This window comes from Chiloscyllium plagiosum, unplaced genomic scaffold (assembly GCF_037043375.1).
Source record: "Chiloscyllium plagiosum isolate Xiang-an unplaced genomic scaffold, Cpla_swu_hap1 HiC_scaffold_26, whole genome shotgun sequence".
Classification (NCBI taxonomy): domain Eukaryota; kingdom Metazoa; phylum Chordata; class Chondrichthyes; order Orectolobiformes; family Hemiscylliidae; genus Chiloscyllium; species Chiloscyllium plagiosum.
This window is the reverse complement of record NW_028270164.1, coordinates 48,632,960-48,653,130: the sequence shown is the minus strand read 5'-3', so window position 1 is coordinate 48,653,130 and position 20,171 is coordinate 48,632,960. Positions and strand designations below refer to the sequence as shown.

General features: G+C 42.7%; 1 protein-coding gene across 7 annotated transcripts in view; it reads left to right on the top strand.

The window, feature by feature from the left end:
• Positions 1–20,171, top strand: part of LOC122562944 (sphingomyelin phosphodiesterase 2-like) — a 50,189-nt gene that overhangs the window by 27,546 nt on the left and 2,472 nt on the right. For 4 of the 7 annotated variants that reach the window (XM_087973683.1, XM_087973684.1, XM_087973686.1 and 1 more), the window contains 3 exons: positions 5,592–5,696; positions 5,776–5,932; positions 12,046–18,165. In XM_087973683.1, the coding sequence (XP_087829809.1) occupies positions 5,592–5,696; positions 5,776–5,932; positions 12,046–12,392 (609 nt within the window). In that variant the 3' untranslated portion in view covers positions 12,393–18,165. Of the gene's footprint in view, positions 1–5,591; positions 5,697–5,775; positions 5,933–12,045; positions 18,166–18,199; positions 18,285–20,171 lie in introns of those variants that run through there. The other 3 variants (XR_015750957.1, XR_015750958.1, XR_015750959.1) reach the window with 3 other exon arrangements.

The window sequence follows — 20,171 nt, the reverse complement described above, 5'->3', positions numbered from 1 at the left end:
TTCAATGTAGGATTTGTGCACAGAAAGCTCCCATAATGTGATGAGGATAAGGTCATCGGTTATTGTGTGTTGCCACGTGACAAATGTTGGAAGAATTCCCTTTAATTCTTTGAAGTAGTGGAATATTTTTGACTCCACCTGAGAGAGAGGGATAGGACTTTGGTTCAACAGCTCTTTCTGAAGACATCAAAACTAACAGTGCAACAGTCAAAGTTGCCATACTAAAGGTTAAAGAAGCTGGGACTGTCCTCCTTCATGAAGCAAAGGTTGAGGGGAAATGCAATTTGAGGTGATCAAAAAAAAAAGAGAGGAGTCAGGATAGAACATGGCGAGAGAATGTTTTTACTTTGGCGGAAGGAGCAAGAATCAGTGGACAATAATTTAGTGATTGATGAGAGAAGCAATTTGAAGAAAAATAAGAATATATTTTGGCTGCTTAGGATCTGAATTGTGTTGCCTGGGAGTGTGGTGGAAGCAAATTCAATCATAGCTTTTAACAGGAAATGTGGCAATTATTTGGAGTGAGGCAGTGTGCAGGGCAAAAGTGAGGGTGTGGGGCCAGCTACTACAGCACAAATGACAGGCTGAATGCTACATCCCTGTAACTGCTTTCTCTGCTGTGCAGATGTCCAAGATCTGTACAAGGCAGCATCTTCCAGAAGCAGACGCCAATACATCGTCATGTCAATTGGCCTTTCAGCCCTTTCCTCATGAATCTGTGTACCCTCTCGACTTTCTGTGACTCTCCCTGGAGTGTGAATCAAACTCTCATTATGTTGGCTGTGAGATCCGAGCACTGCCCACTGAGTGACAAATCACACATTCAGAAATCCTCGGTGTCATCAAATGCCCCTGACTCAGAGTGACACTGGCACCAAGGAAGCCAGAGAAATTCCTGGTTTGCATCAAGAGGCTGATGTGGAATTTAGTTGGTCATAATGGTTTAAATAGCCCTGAGTATTTAAAAGGGACACTATCACCTAAGGCTGTCTGTGTCAGCTGGGGGGACTGTCCTTTCCCTTCAGCTTGCTGCATTCTGGGAATGGTGGGAAGAAGTGCAGGGGATTCTGAATATAAAGGTCAGAACTCCATGATGTTATGGTGAAGGATAATTTATTTGCCCTGACAGGTGGCTGAACTGGTTTATTTTTATTTAAACTGCCAGATAAGTAGAAACGTAAGGCCATGCAGTCTCTTAAGCTAGCTCCATCATTCAGCAAGATCAGCCTCCGATGCTCCAGGGAAAACAACCCCAGCCTGTTCAGCCTCTCCCTGTAGCTCAAATCCTCCAACCCTGAACCCTTTCAAGTTTCACAACATATTTCCGATAGGAAGGAGACCAGAATTGCACGCAATATTCCAACAGTGGTCTAGCCAATGCCTGTACAGTTGTAACATGACCTCCCAACTCCTGTAGTCAATACGCTGACCAATAAAAGAAAGCATACCAAACGCCGCCTTCACAATCCTATCTACCTGCGACTCCGCTTTCAAGGAGCTATGAACCTGCACTCCAAGGTCGCTTTGTTCAGCAACACTCCCGAGGACCTTACCATGACGTGTATAAGTCCTGCAAAGATTTGCTTTCCCAAAATGTAGCACCTCGCATTTATCTGAATTAAACTCCATCTGCCACTTTTCAGCCCATTGGCCCATCTGGTCAAGATCCTGTTGAAGTTGAGGTAACCTTTGCTGCCCACCACCAAGGTCAGGCTCACTGGTCTATAGTTCCCTGGCTTGTCCTTACCACCCTTCTTAAACAGTGGCACCACATTAGCCAACCTCCAGTCTTCCGGCACCTCATCTGTGACTATCAATGATACAAATATCTCAGCAAGAGGCCCAGCAATCACTTCTCTAGCTTCCCACAGGTTCTAGGGTACACCTGATCAGGTCCTGGGGATTTATCTACCTTTATGTATTTCAAGACATCTAGCACCTCCTCCTCTGTAATATGGACATTTTGCAAGATGTCACCATCTATTTTCCCTACAGTCTATATCTTCCATATCCTTTTCCACAGTAAATACTGATGCAAAATACTCATTTAGTGTCTCCCCCATTTTCAGCGGCTCCACACAAAGGCCACCTTGCTGATCTTTGAGGGGCCCTATTCTCTACATAGTTACCCTTTTATCATTAATGTATTTGTAAAAACCCTTTGGATTCTCCTTAACTCTATTTGCCCAAGCTATCTCATGTCCCCATGTCAGCTCTCGCCTGGCCAATGGCAGGGATCTGTCAGCTGTGGTCCAGTTGGTTGTAACCTTGACTCCAGACGTTTTATGGATTCAAGTCCCGCTCGAGATCTGAGTGCACAATCTCAGCTGACACTGCAATGCAGGACTGGGGTCCAGTCTTCCCACTTCGATAAAGTGCATAGTCTTTTCCAGGTTTCTGGCTGATACTTATCCCAACATGAGAATCTCAGAAATCATTGCCATTTGAGGAGCTTTGCAGGATGCATGTTGGCTGCCTTTGGGATGTTCTACATTAGTGAAAGGTACTTTATACAATGGAAGGTTATGCTTTCTTTATTTATTTAGTTCCACTGTTGAGAGGAACTGCGTTTTTGAGAGAAAACGCCTTTGTGAGATGGGACGTTGTTTCCTCAGACACATAATATTAATCACGGTGGGAGTGGCCTTTGGTCTGCTTGGCAAGTTGGCAGCAGTCTCTTAGGTCGGAGTCAGCTGCCAGCAGCTGTGACAGGGACAGGGTGGTAAATGACTGTTCGACCAGTGGGAATCTGTGCCATTGGTGCAGGTTTCAACTAAATGTGAGGTGGCTTTCATCAGCAGTTTCAATAACCATGTGTTTGTTCTGGGAGCCTGTTATCTCTGCAGCAGCTACAGTGACCTGTGCTTATATAGTCTCTTTAACACCATAGAATATCCCATGATGCTTCACAGGAGCCTGTTTTTTTATAATACTGAATATGGAGATCAGGATGTGCACATAAGGAGCTATGGATTTTGTGAGTTCTCATAAATGAGGAGAGCAAGGCAAAGAATTGGAATTGTGCAGAGAGATAATTTGAGAACTTGGGACCTAGACAGTTGAAGACATGACCATCAATCATGAGCAATTAAAATCCGAGATGGTCAAGAAACCAGGATTTGAAGATTCCCCTTGGGAGGGTTGTGGAATTGGAGGAGATTACAGATAGGATGGGGCAAATTGGAAGGATTTGGAAAGAAAAATGAAAATGTTAAAGGACAGGCATTGGTGGACTTTCAGGTGGAAGTTAATGTGGTTGAGCACACTCAGCTGTGATAGGAGAACAGAGCTCGATGCAACACAAGACACAGACAGCAAGGTTTTGGATGACCTCAGGTTTAAAGAGATGGGAGGTCATCCAGGACATTGCTGGAAAAGTCGAGACTGGAAGTAATGGGTTACAACCAACTGGAACACACATTAATTTGCCTAGATTAGAGTGGTGCTGGAAAAAGGGCTTTTGCCCGAAACATCGATTTTCCTGCTCCTCGGATGCTGCCTGACCTGCTGTGCTTTTCCAGCACCACTCTAATCTAGACTCTGGTTTCCAGCATCTGCAGTCCTCACGTTTGCCTACAAATTAATTTGTGTCAGGTGATGCTGTGGATGTTACAGTAGTCCATAATCTGGCCAAACAAAATAGCAAAAGGTGACAAGAAGGAGGGGTCGGGCAGAGTAAAGGGAATAACAGAACCTTGAGGTTTGCATGTAGGTGGTAACTGAATATTGCCAATGTGTCTTTCATCCTGATGAGTAAATAAATGATGTGTTTTGTACTTGAGTGTTCCATCTTTTATTCTGTAGCTGCCTGGAGCCGTGTATCATTACTGGTTAGTTGGTGTGAACTTGCTTTGGATTTTAATATCTAATGAAGACCGAACCATTGTGTTGCAGTAGTTCAATCAGCTTTCAGAGATGTTCTGACCCATGAGGACAAGTTCATCAAATGAAGTCCAAAGCTAAATCCCTGCCAGCAACTCATTGGCAGCCACCCATCACAATGTTTATGCCAAATATTAATGCTGGTTAATGGGGACTAATGGTTTGTTGATGAAAGTTCCATTCATTCATCGCCAGCTGCGCGACAGTCCCTCACCACAGATCAGGGCATACTGTTAAATTAACACATTCTCTACCCACAGCATAATGTATTGGAATACATTTGATAGATACTATTACTGCACATGTATCGAACAAATACAGAAGGCAGAAACGTGCAGCAGATCGACAGCTTCTATAGAAAGAATACACAAGTTGAAGCTTTTGGGTGGAACCCTTGTGTCTAATCAATTGGATTTGATGGAGGTTCCCACCTGAAATGGTAACTTATCTGTTCTACTCCCAGTTGGAAAATCTGGCAGTATCTATGTATGGCTTCCCTGATACTGCAGTCAATGTCGATTGATTGAGACCTCGATAACGGGAACACTCCTGCTTGTTCCCACTTCTTTCCTGTGCATTTAACTAGTTCCAAAAGCACCATTTTCAAATAAGTGAATACTGGTTAACTGTCCATTTCTTGAAGCAGTGGTAACATTGCCATAGTACCAGAGGACCATCGGGCTTCTCTCTCACTCAGGTGGTGGTTTAACCTGAGGCTCAACACATCTTAACCTTCATGGTGACCTCAACTGGTGCAGGAATTGAACCTCAGCAGTCTGCTGAAGTTAACAACATATACAAACAGTTTAAGTGCTTCCAAGTTAACAACTGTTACCCGTCAACAAAGATACACAACCCCTTCCTTGCGGTCAGGTTCAATACCTCCAATAGGCCAATATACTTCAAGCAACTTATGTGATGTCTGCAGTTTATCCTCAATCTTTCCCTAAAATGCTTGATTGTCTCCAGAAAATGTATAATCCTTGTACACAAGGTACTTTCCAGTAGTTCAACTAACCTTCAAGTCTAAAGGGCCAGCACGGATGCTCAGTGGTTAGCACTGCTGCCTCACAGCCCCAGAGACTGGGTTCAATTCTAGCTTCGGGTGTCTGTCTGTATGGAGTTTGCACGTTCTCCCCGTGTCCGCATGGGTTTCCTCTGCGTGCTCCAGTTTCCCCCACAGTCCAAAGATGTGCAGGTCAGGTGGTTTGGCCATGCTAAATGATCCCGTGGTGTCCTGGATGTGCACACTAGGTGGATTAACCATGGGAACTGTGGGGTAAGGTTGGGGGCTAGGTTTGGGTGGCATGCTCATCAGAGGATCTGTGTGAACTCGTTGGGTCGAATGGCTTCTTTCCACATTGATTGTATGCAAGTGTGGATGTTAGTAATCTATTTGAATACAGGAGGCATTGCACTTGATCTCGATGGTTTCCATTTATACAGCGTCCTGGTGTTTATCCTTCTGGCAGGATTGCTGGCAGTGATTGAGTGGGTGTCTAAGCATATTTATTTGTTTCTCAATCCCACCCATGAGGTGCTGAGGCATTTTGAAGTTCCTTTGCTTTCACCAGAGATTTACTGTTGAGATGGAAATCTTTTATGAAAGGCCGAAGTAGCTTGTGCTATTTTTAAAAGTGACATCGAATACAGGGTGATTATGTTAAGGATTCTTGTTTTGAGCTGTGCTGTGCTGTGTTTCCACACAGGGCTGTGAAGGTGGATGTACACTGCTGTCCCAGAATTGCTTTGCCTCGGTTGGTGACACTCAGTCATTCCCGTCAGGAATTCGCATTGACTACATCCTCTACAAGGTGAGATTGGAAAGTGGAAGGATAAGTTTGGAGATGGGAGACAGAGGAACAATTCATTGATATATTTGGGAAATTCTAGGGATCGGGAGGTTTCCCTGTGAAGTGTGAACACCTGATGACTACAAATGGCACACCACCTGGGCGAAACATGCCGTACTCCGACCATGAAGCTGTGTGCGCTACATTGAATGTACAGAAAGATGAGAATGCTGTCAGTGAGTTGAGGCACGTGGAAGGTAAGTCATGTACCTGTGTTCAGTGAGCCCAACTTCCTTGCACTTACAAAGTGTGGTTTAGATTTTAATGACTTAGAATCAAGATTCAATAATGTGGGGCTCATTTCTTATAGAATAGAGGAGATATTATGTAAGCTGGCATGTAGGAGTTCAGTAGTGTTGACATAAAGATATTTTCACTTGTACAAGAATCGTTTTTTAAAAATTCATTCATGGGCTGTAGGTTTCGCTGACTGGACCAGAATTTGTGGCCCATCCCTGATTGTTGTTGAGGTGGTCGTGAGCTGCTTTCTTGAACCATTGCAACCGATTTTTCTAGGTAGACCCACAGTGCTCATAGGGAGGAAATTCCAGGATTTTGACCCAGCCACAACGAGGGAACAGTGATATGTTTCCAAGTAAGGATTGAGAGTGGCTTGGAGGGGAATTTGCATTTATCTGCTAGCCTTGTACTTTGAATTGGTAGTGGTTGTGTGTTCGGAAAGTGCTGTCGAAGGAGGCTTGATGAGTTTCTGAAGGTCACCTTGTAGATAGTGGCAGTTGTGTGCACTGAGCATTGGGAGGGCTCCGTTAGCTAAGTTGTTTGCGATGGGGAGTGATGCCAACTGCATTGGTAAATTCCCACTGTAGCCAAAGTTACCATGAAGGTCTGAACCCCTCAAGTGGTGACCCTAAGGTTAACCAGCCCTTTGATCCTCTGGCACTATGGCAACTTTACCTTTTACAGAGATGGAGGGAGTGGACATTTGTGGATGTAGTGCCAATCAAGTGGAATGTTTTGTCCTGGATGGTATTGAGTTCCTGAACTGCATCTGTCCAGGCAAGTGTTCCATCACAATCCTAACTTGTGCCATGTAGATGGTGGACAGGCGATAGAGGGTCAGGAAGTGAGTTATTTGCTGCACGATTCCCCAGCTCAGACTTGCTCTTGTAGCCACAGTACTTATTTGACTAGTCCAGTTCATTTTCTGGTGAGTATAACTTGTGCACCCCACTTCCCTGACCAACCAACACAAATCCTTCCCAATCCCCAGAATATTGATAGTGAGGATTCAGTAATGAGCATGTCATTGAGAATTCAAGAAGAAATGGTTAGTTTCTCTCTCAATGTGGCTGTACATTCCCTGATGTTGGTGTGGCATTAACGTTACTTCCCACTGAGAACTCAAGCATGGATATTTGAACATGTAGTATCTGAGGAATTGTGTTGAACACTGTCCAATAATCAGCAAACATCCCCACTTCTGATCTTCTGGTAGAGGGAAGGTCATTGATGAAGCAGCTGAAGATGGTTGGGCTGAGGACACTCCCCTGAGGAACCCCTGCAGAGATGTCCTGGAGCTGAGATGACTGATCTCCAACAACCACTTCCTTTCTGCTAAGTGTGTCTCCAATCTGTTGTGGTTCTGTTCGCCGAGCTGGGAATTTGTGTTGCAGACGTTTCATCCCCTGTCTAGGTGACATCCTCAATGCTTGGGAGCCTCCTGTGAAGCGCTTCTGTGATCTTTCCTCCAGCATTTACAGTGGTTTGTCTCTGCCGCTTCCAGTTGTCAGTTCCAGCTGTCCGCTGCAGTGGTCGGTATATTGGGTCCAGGTCGATGTGTTTGTTGATAGAATCTGTGGATGAGCACCCGAGCTACAAATCTTCTCCCAAACTTTGAATGTCTCCAATCTGACATGACTTTTCCTCGATTCCCATTGACTCTAGTTTTGTGAGGGCTTCTTGTCCAAGACTAGGGACCAGAAATATAAAATATTTCTGATAAATCCAAGAAGGAGGGTGGCTTTTATGGCACAGTCCTGTCCCCGGAACCAGGAGGCCCACGTTCAAGCCCCAGGTCCACCTGCTCCAGTGGAGTGTATAGGTTTCTGAACAGGTTAATTAGAAAATTTAATCCTAGAAAGAATGTAGAAGGAGCTTTTTTTACACAGTGACTATAATGCAAAACATGTTACTACAATGAGTAATTGAAGTGATTACCCTAAATACATCGAAAGGAAGGTGGATATGTTATTGAGGAAGACAGGAATAGAAAGATGTATTGATATTCCGAAGAGGCTCCAATGGAGCTTAACTGTGGCACAGACTAGTCAGCCAGCTGGTCAGTATGTGCTGTTAAATTCCGTGTGCTTCTTTGTGTTCTTGTTTAATGAACAGAATTGTGTATCGGTCTAATATGAAGTATAGAAAACTTAGCTACAAAAGTTAAAGTGCATTTAAGCACAAGCATTTTACTGTTTTTGTTAACTCTAGTATTTTTATTTGCTGTTTTGTCCACTAATGCTGTTGTGACTTAATGCAGTCTCACTGAATCACTAAATCCTATTGACCCTGAAAACTCCCAGCTGTAATATCTAGTCTGTACTGAGCCAGTGACAGAGCAGCAGGCTGAACCCTGAAGTTGCCTGCAATACCCTTGGTTATGCGAAGAGGGCAGTTGCTTCTATTGTGAACCTGTATGCAAGGGCAGGTTTGTCTCCATTACGTTAGGTTCAAAGTTAATAGATAACGGAAAATGGTACCAAAGGCTGTATAATCACATTCGAGCGCAAGAGTATCCTCCTCACAGGTGAGAAAAATATTTTTTGCAAGAAGAAAGGAGGGAATGAGAATGCCAATAGAAAATCAGAAACCAAAGCAGAAATTGCTGAAAAAGCATAGCAAGTCTGGCAGCATCTGTGGAGTGAGAAACAGAGCAGACATTTTGGGTTCAAAATGGCTCCTCTTCAGAATTCAAGACATCGGCAAAGAGTTAGTTTTCGTGAGGGAGGAGGAGCAAGTGAATCAGATGGCGACTGTGCCCTGAGCAAAATACAAATGTGTTAAAGTACTGGAGGAAAGATATGGGTAGTAGATGTTAATGATTGGTGTTAATAGCAGAAAATATTTCCGGTCTGCTGAGAGCAAACCCATGCAAACAAGACACTGGTCTTGAAATGGATAACTATGAAAAAGTTCTCCTAAGCCTGCTGCAGTGTCCTAGCAAAGCACAGTGCGACTGGAGGAACAGCACCTCATTTTTCACTTTATGGCCTTTAGGGCTCAATCTTTGAGTTTGCTTTCAGAGAGAACTGCCCCTTGTTCTATTGTTAACACATACTCCGGACCAATTAGTATAGCCATTACCACTCCCATTGCCTTGGTTTTGTGACATCCTTGTTATTTAATCTTCCCAATCTCTAACCTAACCCAATCCAGACCTTCCCTTTCATTCTAACTGGCCCTTCCCCAAACAGCATAAAAGCCATGGTGCGTTTGAAACCTTAAAACCTTTGGTCTTTTTCTCTTCATATGTGCTAGCTGATCTGATTTTTCTCTCACACTTAGTAAAATAAAACAAACGGTCAGGGAATTTGAAAGAATGAGAGGCAATTTGATTGAAACGTACATGATTCTGAGACATTTTGACTGGGTGGATGTGAAGATGGGGGTTTCCTCTTGTGGGATAGACTAGAAGTAGGAGGTCATTATTAAAATGGAATCTAAAACAGTAGAAGTAACTTTTTTTCCTCAGAGGTCTGAGTGTCTTTGGAACTCTCCTCCTGAAAAAGTGATAGTAGAATTATTTTAAAAAAAAACAAAACTGCAGATGCTATAAATCAGGAAACAAAAACAATTTGTTGGAAAAGCTCAGCAAGTCTGGCAGCATCTGTGAAGAGAAATCAGAGTTAACATTTCAGATCTAGTGACCCTTCCTCAGAGCTCAAATATGTTTTTGGCAGAAGTGGATAGATTATTGGTAAGCAATATAGGAAACCTTAAAAGGGGTAGGAAGGAATGTGGAGCTAGGATTACAATCAGATCAGCCACTGCTTTATTAATCAGGAGCTTTCTCCTCCTTGGTTGTATCTTCGTCATAATATATTCAGTCCTGGAGACAATGCAGGTGCAATTAATTCCTAGACTGAGCATAAGTAACCAATCTGTTCACAAGCGTGAGCACTTAGCCTGGGGATATTGTCAATTATGTGAGCTTCAGGGTTTACTGACAATCCAATGAAACAGGAGGAGGAAATCTGAGATCAAAAGCTGGGTCTTTCTTTTTAAAAAAAACACTTTTAAAAGGAGGAAATTGCCAACAAATAAAGCAAGAGGTTAAGAGAAACATTTTTTCCGAGAGAAAGTTGTTTAGATCACAAAGGCAGAAGCAGACTCTTGAACAGCCTTGAAAGAGGAAGTGGATAAATATTTAAAGGGTAAAGCGTAATTCTTTCAGAGTATTAGTACAGGCAGAATGGGGTGAGGCCTCCTTTCATTGTTGTGAGACTTTTGATCCAACTGTTCGAAGATTTCAATAATTCTATAATTTCTAGCTAGATTACTTCAGTTTGTATCTGAAATTGAATCAAAATAGTATCACAATTGCAGTTCCATTTTGGATTGAGATTATTGACGTGCGTGCAAGCCATACTATTGTTTTCGCAATGAAAGTTGGAGGAGATTTAGTTTATGATTCAAGGAAGTTGTGTAGACTGCAATTTTTAAAAATTAGTTCATGGGATGTGGGTGCCACTGGTTAGGACAGAATTTATTGTCCATCCCTAATTGCCCTGGAAAAGGTGATGGAGAATTGCTCTGTTGTACCGTTATATCTAAGGAACTTGGGTACACCTACAGTGATGTTTCTGGATTTTGACTCCACGATGGTGAAATAATGGTCGTGTACTTCTAAATCAGGATGTGTAACTTGAAGGGGAACTTGGATGTGGTGATGTTCCCAAGCTTCTGTTGCCCTTATCTACCTAGACGGGAGGTCACAGGTTTGGAACGTGCCCTTAACAAGTTGTTGCAGCACGTTATGCACATTGCTGCCTCTGTGCAATAGTTGTGAAGGCATTGATTGCTGAAGGTGGTACCAGTTGAATGATTGGTGTCGGTTTGCACTGATACTTCAAATGAAGAAGTGGTTTGTTTTTGTTGTACTGAAGGAAGTTCTATCAAGGCTGGTGCTGGGGCCTTCACTCACCCTGATACGTGTTGGTGACGTGGAGAGTGATGTCCTTGGCACAATTTCAAAAATTTGTAGACTGTACAAAATTTGAAATTGTTATGAACTGAGGAGTATTGAAACTTCAAAATGACATAGGTTAGCAGATCGCATGGACAAGTGACAGATGAAGAGAATGTGAAATGATTCATTTTGGTAGGAAGAGCGCAGAGAGACAATACCAAAATAAAACCTGCAAGTTTAAAGGAAGTTTGGCAATAGAAGGACCTGGATGCAATGGCACGGCTGCTGTAAGGGTCCATGGATGTTGACTGGCATGTCAACGTATTCACCCTTGATTTCAGAAGTCGCTGCTTCACACAAGCCTCAGATTTCCACGCTGAACAAAAGATTAGAGGGAATGTTGCCAGGGTACAGGTACATAATTCATTTATCCTACTAGCACAGGTTGGGAAACCATCTTAGGCTCCATTAATTGGGGCATGATGCATGGAAATAAAGAAGTTAGTTAAACCTGTGTAAAACACTGCTTCCATCCCATCTGGAATATTGTGTTCAGCTTTTGGTGTCACGCTTCAGGAGAGATGTGATTGTGTTGGGAGAGCACAGAAAAGATTCATGAGAATGGTCTCAGATGAGGAATGTCAGTCATGAAGCTAGATTGGAGACGTTGGGACGGATATCCTTGAAGAAAAATTTTAGAAGTTCTGATGGAGATATTAAAAGTCATGAGAGATTTGAATAGAGTCGATAGGGAAAAAATTGTTCCATTTTGTGCAAGGATCAAGAAAAGGGAGGTACAGATTTAAGGTAATTGGCAAAAGAAGCAATGGTGATATGTGAGGAAATGTTTTCACATGGAGTGATTGATATCAGGATTGTGCTGCCTCTATGAGGAGGAGGCGGCAGGTTCAACTAAGACAATTCAAGAGGGAATTTGGATTGTTATCTGGAAGGTAAGAATGTAGAGGCCTACAGGTAGATGTTAGGGGAGGGGGGTAGCACTAGGTAAATTGTTCCTTTGGAGAGCTAGCACATACACAGTGACTAAATGGTCTCCATCTGTGCTGTAACTATTCTGTGATCCATGGTTCTTGCTCTTTGGTTTTCTGTGGACCTTTGGCACCCTGTTGACCACAGACTAACCATCTGATCTTGTTGCAGAGGCTGACCCGCAACTTGTGGACATTCTAAACGAGGCTCGGGCAGAGCTAAAAATCGGTATTCACGGGGCGGAGAAGGTGCGCTACTCTTCTGGCAGGATGGCCATCCTAGGGTTCATCCTTCTGCTCCTCGAGGTCGTCATGGCGATCATACCACTTGTCACCACCACACCGGAGAACTCATTTCCCAAGGTGTCCTTCTACATTCTGGGCATGGTGGCCTTTGCAGTGGCTCTACTTGCTGGCATTCTCTATGTCTTTCATACCATTGAGGTGAAAATGCTGCAGGGGACAGAGTACCAAATGAGTAACGCCATCCAGGCTCTGCAGGAGCGACTAGGCCACTGACAGCATTGCATTAGCATGTTTCAGACCAGTTTGACGGGGATCTGGTGGGAGTAATCAGACCTCCCATTGCACAATCTATAGCAAAAGCAGTTCAATGATATTTTGTGATCTTAAACCTGCATGTTAACCATGAGACTTCATACTGTCAAATACATTCCAGATGGCTGTACAGATCCATAGGGGAATGGAGGCTAGCATTTGGGGCAACTTAATTGTTTCACCATGCGTCCCCCTCCATTTTTATTCGCCATTTCCAATTAACCTTCCCTCAAGTGTGAAGACTATGGTGTGAGTTTCCACTCTGCTTGAACTCAGGTTTTCATGAGTTCCAGTTTAGAGCAGGAAGAAACTCTGTGGCCATGGAAATCTGTCCACCCCCACCCTCAGCCCTGCTCGCCCAAGAACCCACTTCTCCATGAAATGGACCTGGGTCAGGAACTGAAGAAATTGCCTAGTAGTTTCCCTGGCAGCTGGAGTAGTTTACATTTTATTGAACTGTCATAAGAACACTCGACTCTTACACTAATGTAGTTTAAGGAAGACAGTCTGCTGTTCTTGCCCATTCTTGTCTGCATGTGACTGCAGTCTCTTAGCATTGTGGCTGAGTCTTAGCATTCCTCTAAAGTAACCTGGAGAAACGCTCAGTTGTACTGTCTGTTCTCGAAGTGAACAGCAGGAAGGTCCGCCTCCACCTTTTTCAGTGTAACCTTTCCAGCTATACCTTCATCCTGAGAATAACCGGAAAAAAGGTGTTTTCTCTGAATGCTGCATTTCAGCTCAAACAGTGCTGGCTCCATGAAACCTTTGAGCAAAGTTGGATTTCCAGATCTTAAGCTAATTGTCAGGAAGCTTAGGTGACAGCATTTTATACCAGGGTTGGGGATAAGAGAAGAACGTAATTCTATTTTTAAGAGTTTATTTTCTTGCCGGCAAGGATTTTATCCAGCAGCTTCCATTTCTTCTTGCTCAAGAGCAATTTTCCTGGTCCCTATTCCACCCTGGAGTTTACCCTCTCCTTTTTTTCAAAATGGGGACATAAGGACATATAGAAGACTACTGATCCTCCTGTCTCCAGTGAACTGTGCATAATTTGTCACTGTTTTGGAGTCTCACAACAGTTTTTAATCTCCAAAGTAAATATTCAAAAGGAATGAACTTGAAATAGCTGACCTGAAAAAATGATTGGTAATTGACTGAAAATCACTCCAATATAACTCTTAATTATTATACCTCTCATAATACAGTCTCATTAAAACTGGGCATTATTTAACTTTTAATTATATTTTAAATAATTTTTAAGATTTAGTTTTTCTTAATAAGCTTAAAACAATGTTTATACATCATTTTTAAATGCATTAGAATAAAGCTCCTTTTGTCTAGAGCTGTTCCAAGTTGGGTTAGAAGGAAATATCATCTGTCTTAAGTCTTGCTTTAGTCTTTCTAGTTCCGTGTTTAACTTGTCCATTCCCCAGTCTTACCTTTTTTTAATTAGATGAACTGTTTACATCCACTAGATTCATGCCACCCAGGATGTTAAAGAAAATCTAAATATTGTTCATTGGTATAACGTTTTCATCTGTCACTTCCATTTTTAAATTAGTCATGTTTCCTGAGTTTGCTCTAATGAGTCAGTTTATTCCTTTAAAAACAGGGTGACCAAAACTGCAAGCAGTTCCAAATGTGACTTGGCATGCCAAAATCGATAGCAGTTGCAACACAGCAACTGGCCATATAATACTGAACCACAGCATTGGCACTGATTATGGATTATTTAAGCAGAGCTGCATTGGCACTGGTCATAGATTATCTGGGAACAGCCAACTAGGTAGGCCTTTTGAGAGTCGGGCATGCACTGTGGACTGAATAATTAAGAGACAATGTAATTGAGATGCTTATGAATAATGAGCATTTTGACTCTAGGAAGAATACAATCAAGATAAGCTATTTAATGTACATGATATCATGTCCGTCCCTGATTGTGACTGATTCAGACATTCTAGTTCATGGTTTCAATTGGTTTTCTTTTGCAGTCATCTAAGTACACCTCTTACTGAGCCATTAAAATGCTTTGAGAGTTGAGGGAAAATTGCAGTTTCTCAGACCGGTTTGGGACAATTTTATACTGTACATTTGCATCACTATTTTCATTCACTACGAATGAGCAACATGAGATTTTCAAGCCTTTAACCTTCATGACTTAGAGCCAGGTCTTAGTGTAAGGTATTGTCTATCAATCATTATGTCTATCAATTATCTAATGGATACACTGCACTACCAGGACTGCTGATTTTGGTTTAGTGTTTTCTTGGAGATTTCATCACATGATTTTCTGTCTTTAGCTGACCTTTCTCCAGCTCTAACGATTCATTCTCACAGTGATGGTAATGTCATTGGACTAATCTGGAGGCCCAGGCTAATTATCTGGGGCTTTGGGTTCAAATAAGGCATGGTAGCTGGTGGAATTTAAATTCACTTCATAAATCTGAAATATAAAGCTCATCTCTGCCATGGCAACCATAGCAACCATTTTAGATCATTGTTAAAAAAGCCACCTGGTTCATTGATTTTCTTTGAGGAAGAAAATCTGCTATCCTTGCCAGTTCTGCTGTGCGTGTGATCCCAGGCCCACAGCAATGTGGTTGACCCTTGACTGCCTTCCAAAATGACCATAGCAAGCCGTTTAGTTCATGGACAAATAAGGTTGGGCCACAAATGCTGGACCTACCAGTGGCACTCATATCCTGGAAAAGAATAAAGAAAAAGGTGTCTAATCTGTACCCTATTGAAAGATTGATGGTCAGTGAACTAACCTTAATAGCCAATATTATTTTTTAATAATTTTTTTAAACATGAAAATAACTTAGATGCCTCTATAGTTTTGTCCCCATGTTGCTTGCAATAATCTCCAGGAATTTAATCTTTAATTCCTAGAGACTATTGGAATACCCTGGATAGTTGGCAACTGAATGCACTACACATCCCTGCCAGTTATATTAAATCATTAGACTCTTTTATTCTACAATTCCATAAACTTCAACTGTATCAAGATGCAATGTGCCCTTGAGTTCATCAACAAACGGGAATTCATTGGAATTGTTTCTTCTTGATAAGTAAAACTTATGAATGTTTGCTGAATTATAATTTGTTAGTGAAATGGAGCCTGTTTGATGGAAGTATTTATTTTGAATGAATTTTATATTGGATTATGTGATGGATTCTGCAGTGTTGGGTTGCTTGAAGCAATGCCTTGAAGAAATGTTATTTGCTCTAATGTGTATACATTTTGTATTCCATATGTAATATCATGGATGGTAAAAGAAACATATGTTGTATGTGTTAGCAGAGCTTCTGAATGGACCGTGCTCCACTTGAATCAGGACCTGAAGAAATGATTGCTCAATAACTAGGAGCTGATCAGTAAGTTTAAAATGCTGCACATTTCTGCCACATGACCTTTCTGGATAGAAATGGGAACTGCAGCTTACAGTCTTGGGTAAGATTTAGGGAAGCAGCCATAAAACAGAATCTACTGGGACCATGTGGTTGTGGGTGAAACAGCTCAGATCCGGACATTGCAAGCACAGATTACTAGCTGATGGAAGTATCATAAAATATTGTTCTTAATTCAAAGCTGCTGAAGTATTTGTAGCACTAACCACTCTGGAACAATCCATCCAATATATCCTCTTTCGCATATTGTCTCCCCAATGGATCTTGGACCATAAACAATTAAGGCTGCGGGCTGTAACATTATTGTAGCTGTGGTTGGTTCAACAGATACTTAACTAACTTTTTCATGCAGTGGGTGATGGGTGGCTGCAACAAGCTGCCAGAGGAGGTGGTGGAAGTGGGTACAATGGCAACATTTAAAAGGCATCTGGGTGGGTATATGCTTAGGAAGGGTTTAGAGGGGTATGCTGGCAATTGGGGCCAGGTCAGATGGGATGTTTGGTCAGCATGGATGAATTGACTGAAAGGTCTGTTTCTGTGCTGTATGACTCTGTGACTGGTCAGTTTCTGTCTTGTCCCCAACCCAACTCCTAGGTGATTGGCATGGCCCTCATTCATCGGCCATTTTTGAGCACAAGAGTTCTAAAATAGTGACAGGCGAACAGTATCCTTTAACACTCAACTCGACTATAAGACCATAAGACCATAAGACATAGGAGTGGAAGTAAGGCCATTCGGCCCATCGAGTCCACTCCGCCATTCAATCATGGCCGATGCGCATTTCAGCTCCACTTACCAGCGTTCTCCCCGTAGCCCTTAATTCCTCTAGACAACAAGAATCTATCAATCTCGGCCTTGAAGACATTTAGCGTCCCGGCTTCCACTGCACTCCGTGGCAATGAATTCCACAGGCCCACCACTCTCTGGCTGAAGAAATGTCTCCGCATTTCTGTTCTGAAATGACCCCCTCTAATTCTAAGGCTGTGTCCACGGGTCCTAGTCTCCTCGTTTAACTGAAACAATTTCCTAGCATCCACCTTTTCCAAGCCATGTATTATTTTGTACGTCTCTATTAAGTCTCCCCTTAATCTATTTTGAGTTGTGTATCTCCACATTGTCGGGAAGATGGATGTTGGTGCTGGGGAATGTAGCGCTGCCATTTTGGGTGCTAAGTGTTTTCCTCAAGCAGACCCAGGGCTGGCTTTGGACACTTGCTTTAGAGAAATGTTATTCCCTGCCCCAATAACGTTCCTAAATCACAGAATACTCCTTACTGCTGCATAGTCTATTCCTCAGACTGGTCATCTGTGCGAAATTGCCAGTTTCATGGGTAGCACAGTGCCTCAGTGGTTAACAATGCTGCCTCACAGCACCAGGAACCCAGTTTCGATTCCAGTCTCAGGCGACTGTCTGTGTGGAGTTTGCACATTCTTCCTGTGTCTGTGTGGGTTTCCTCCGGGTGCTCTAGTTTCCTCCCACAGTCCAAAGATGTGCTGGTTAGATGGATTGGCCTGGCTAAATTGCCCATAGTGGTCAGGGATGCGTAGGTTAGGTGCATTAGTCGGGTAAATGTAGAGTAATTGGGTGGGGGAATAGGTCTGGGTGGGTTACTCTTCGGAGGGTCGGTGTGGACTCGTTGGGCTGAATGGCCTGCTTGCACACTGTAGGGATTCTATGACTCCTGACATGTTAGATACCTTTTTCAAACAGTGTGGCCCCTTGCCCAGTAGAAACTGAATGACATGACCATGAAGCTACATCACTGAAGAGCCCTTTCAGCTAAAGTGGTCATCAAAATTGAAAGGCTGGGATAGCTGTGAGCAGGCCTGATTTGTAACCAACTCCTTCCACATTGACGGACAAAACTCCCAGCAGGAGGAGAAAGAACAATGACCTTGGGTTTAAATTGAATTATTGGCTGTTAATTGTAACATGTATGACTGAGCACAAAGCAGCTCTTTGTAAAAGAGATTCCCCCATTTCCCCCCTCCCCCTTCCCCAACTCCAAGCTCTACAATTAATTATAGGTCACAGTGTTACTGAACTGACCAGAAAGTCTAGAATTAATGCTACAAAACTATTAAATCATTAGTAACTCCGGAGGTTCTGAATGCTCTACAGCAACCTGAAATTGAGGAACCATTCCACGTGCATTATATGCTGAGGGCTAGTTTTTAGTAAATGCTTGTTAATCTCAGATAGAGTGAAAAAGAAACCATTCTTTCTGATTTGTTTGTAACAGCTGCAATCTTACTGATTTTTATTTGCTATAATAAATTGATGTGCAGCTTGCAAGAATATGAGATAAAGTTCTAAAATTCAACCTTGTGTTTCTCTTTCTTTTAACTCTCGTGGAGTTGGCTTGTTCAAGCTATTTAATGGCAAATTTGGAACGGAGTTCTGCAAGCTCAACTGGGTGCTTGCAACAAACGTCTCCAGTGAGTGAGTAATATGTCAACAACATAACCACACAGACAGCACCACAGCAAGTCAGTGATTATAAAGCACTGAATATGCAGGCAAATGACTTCTTGGGGATCTCATTAGCATGTGACTTCAGGGCAGATATTTTAGTAACCTTAGAGGTTCATAAGCTATAGGAGCAGAATTAGGCCATTCATCCCATCGAGTCTGCTCCGCTGTTCGATCATGACCGATATGCTCCTCCCCACTGTTTTTCTGCCTTCTCTCCATATCCCTTCAACCCATTACCAATTAAAGCTCTGTCTAACTCCTTACATTTACTCACTGCCCCAGCACCCACCGCACTTTGGGGTAGTGAATTCCACAGATTCACAACCCTTTGGGAGAAGTAGTTTCTCCTCAACGCATAGATAAGGTGAATTGCACAGGCCTTTTCCCTAGGGTGTTGGAGTACAAAACTAGATGGAAGAGTTTTAAGGTAAGAGGGGCAAGATTTAAAAGGGACCCACAGGGCAACCTTTTCTCAGACACAGGGTGGTTTGTACGTGGAATGAACTGCCAGAGGAAGTGGTAGATGCAGGTATAGTTAAGATATTTGGACAGTTACATGAATAGGAAAGGTTTACAGGGAGATGGGCCAAATGCAGGCAAGTAGGGCAAGTTTTGTTTTGGAAACCTGTTTGGCATGGATGAGTTCGGAACAAAGGGTATATTTCTGTGTTTGTATGACTCTATAACCTTGCCTCGTCCTTGCATATTGTTTTTCTTCATTTATCCCCTCTGCCTTTTACACTAAAATATATCAACTCCTTTGAAGCTTAGCATATTGTAAACTATTCATTCTATGAAACTTGATTCGCAACCACATGCAAGGCGTTTCCTCTAGTGGTCTGTGAACTAAGAATTTGTGTGTGTGTAGGTTTTTAGATTAGATTAGATTACTTAGTGTGAAAACAGGCCCTTCGGCCCAACAAGTCCACACCAACCCTCCGAAGAGCAACCCACCCAGACCCATTCCCCTACATTTACCCCTTCACCTAACACTATGGGCAATTCAGCATGGCCAATTCACCTTACCTGCACATCTTTGTGACTGTGGGAGGAAACCGGAGCACCCGGAGGAAACCCACACAGACACGGGGAGAACGTGCAAACTCCACACAGTCAGTCGCCTGAGGCTGGAATTGAACCCAGATCTCTGGCGCTATGCGGCAGCAGTGCTAACCACTGTGCCGGGGTTTTGTGTAACCCCGATTAATTTCAAATAATTAAATTTAAAATAACCAGCCGTGAAGCTTTTAAACACTGGAAAGATTTTTCTATTAGCAAGCACTGCTGTAAGTTACCTTGAACAATTTTATTACTTAAGTTACAAGGATTAGATGAAAAGGAAGGATAAGATACTTTTAACAGTTACATTCAGTTTGACATTTCTTTAGGATATCGTTGCAGACCAGCAGCTTGCACGTGAGATTTTGGTTGTCTGCAGTGAAGATTTGAATTTAAAGAGAGCATCTGAAGTTAAATTGTCTTTGTAGTTTTAGAGTGGCTCTGGTTAGCACTGCTGCCTCACACCATCAGGGACCCGGGTTTGATCCAATCTCTGACAACTGTCTGTGTGGAGTTTGCACGTTCTCCCCCTGTCTGTGTGGGTTTCCTCCGGGTGCTCTGGTTTCCCCCCCACAATCTAGAGATTGGCCATGCTAAATTGCCCGTAGTGTTCAGAAATGTGTAGGTTAGAACATAGAATAGTACAACACTTCAGCCCACGATGTTGTGCCGACCGTTGATCCTCATGCATGCACCCTCAAATTTCTGTGACCATATGCATGTCCAGCAGTCTCTTAAATGTCCCCAATGACCTTGCTTCCACAACTGCTGCTGGCAACGCATTCCAAACTTTCT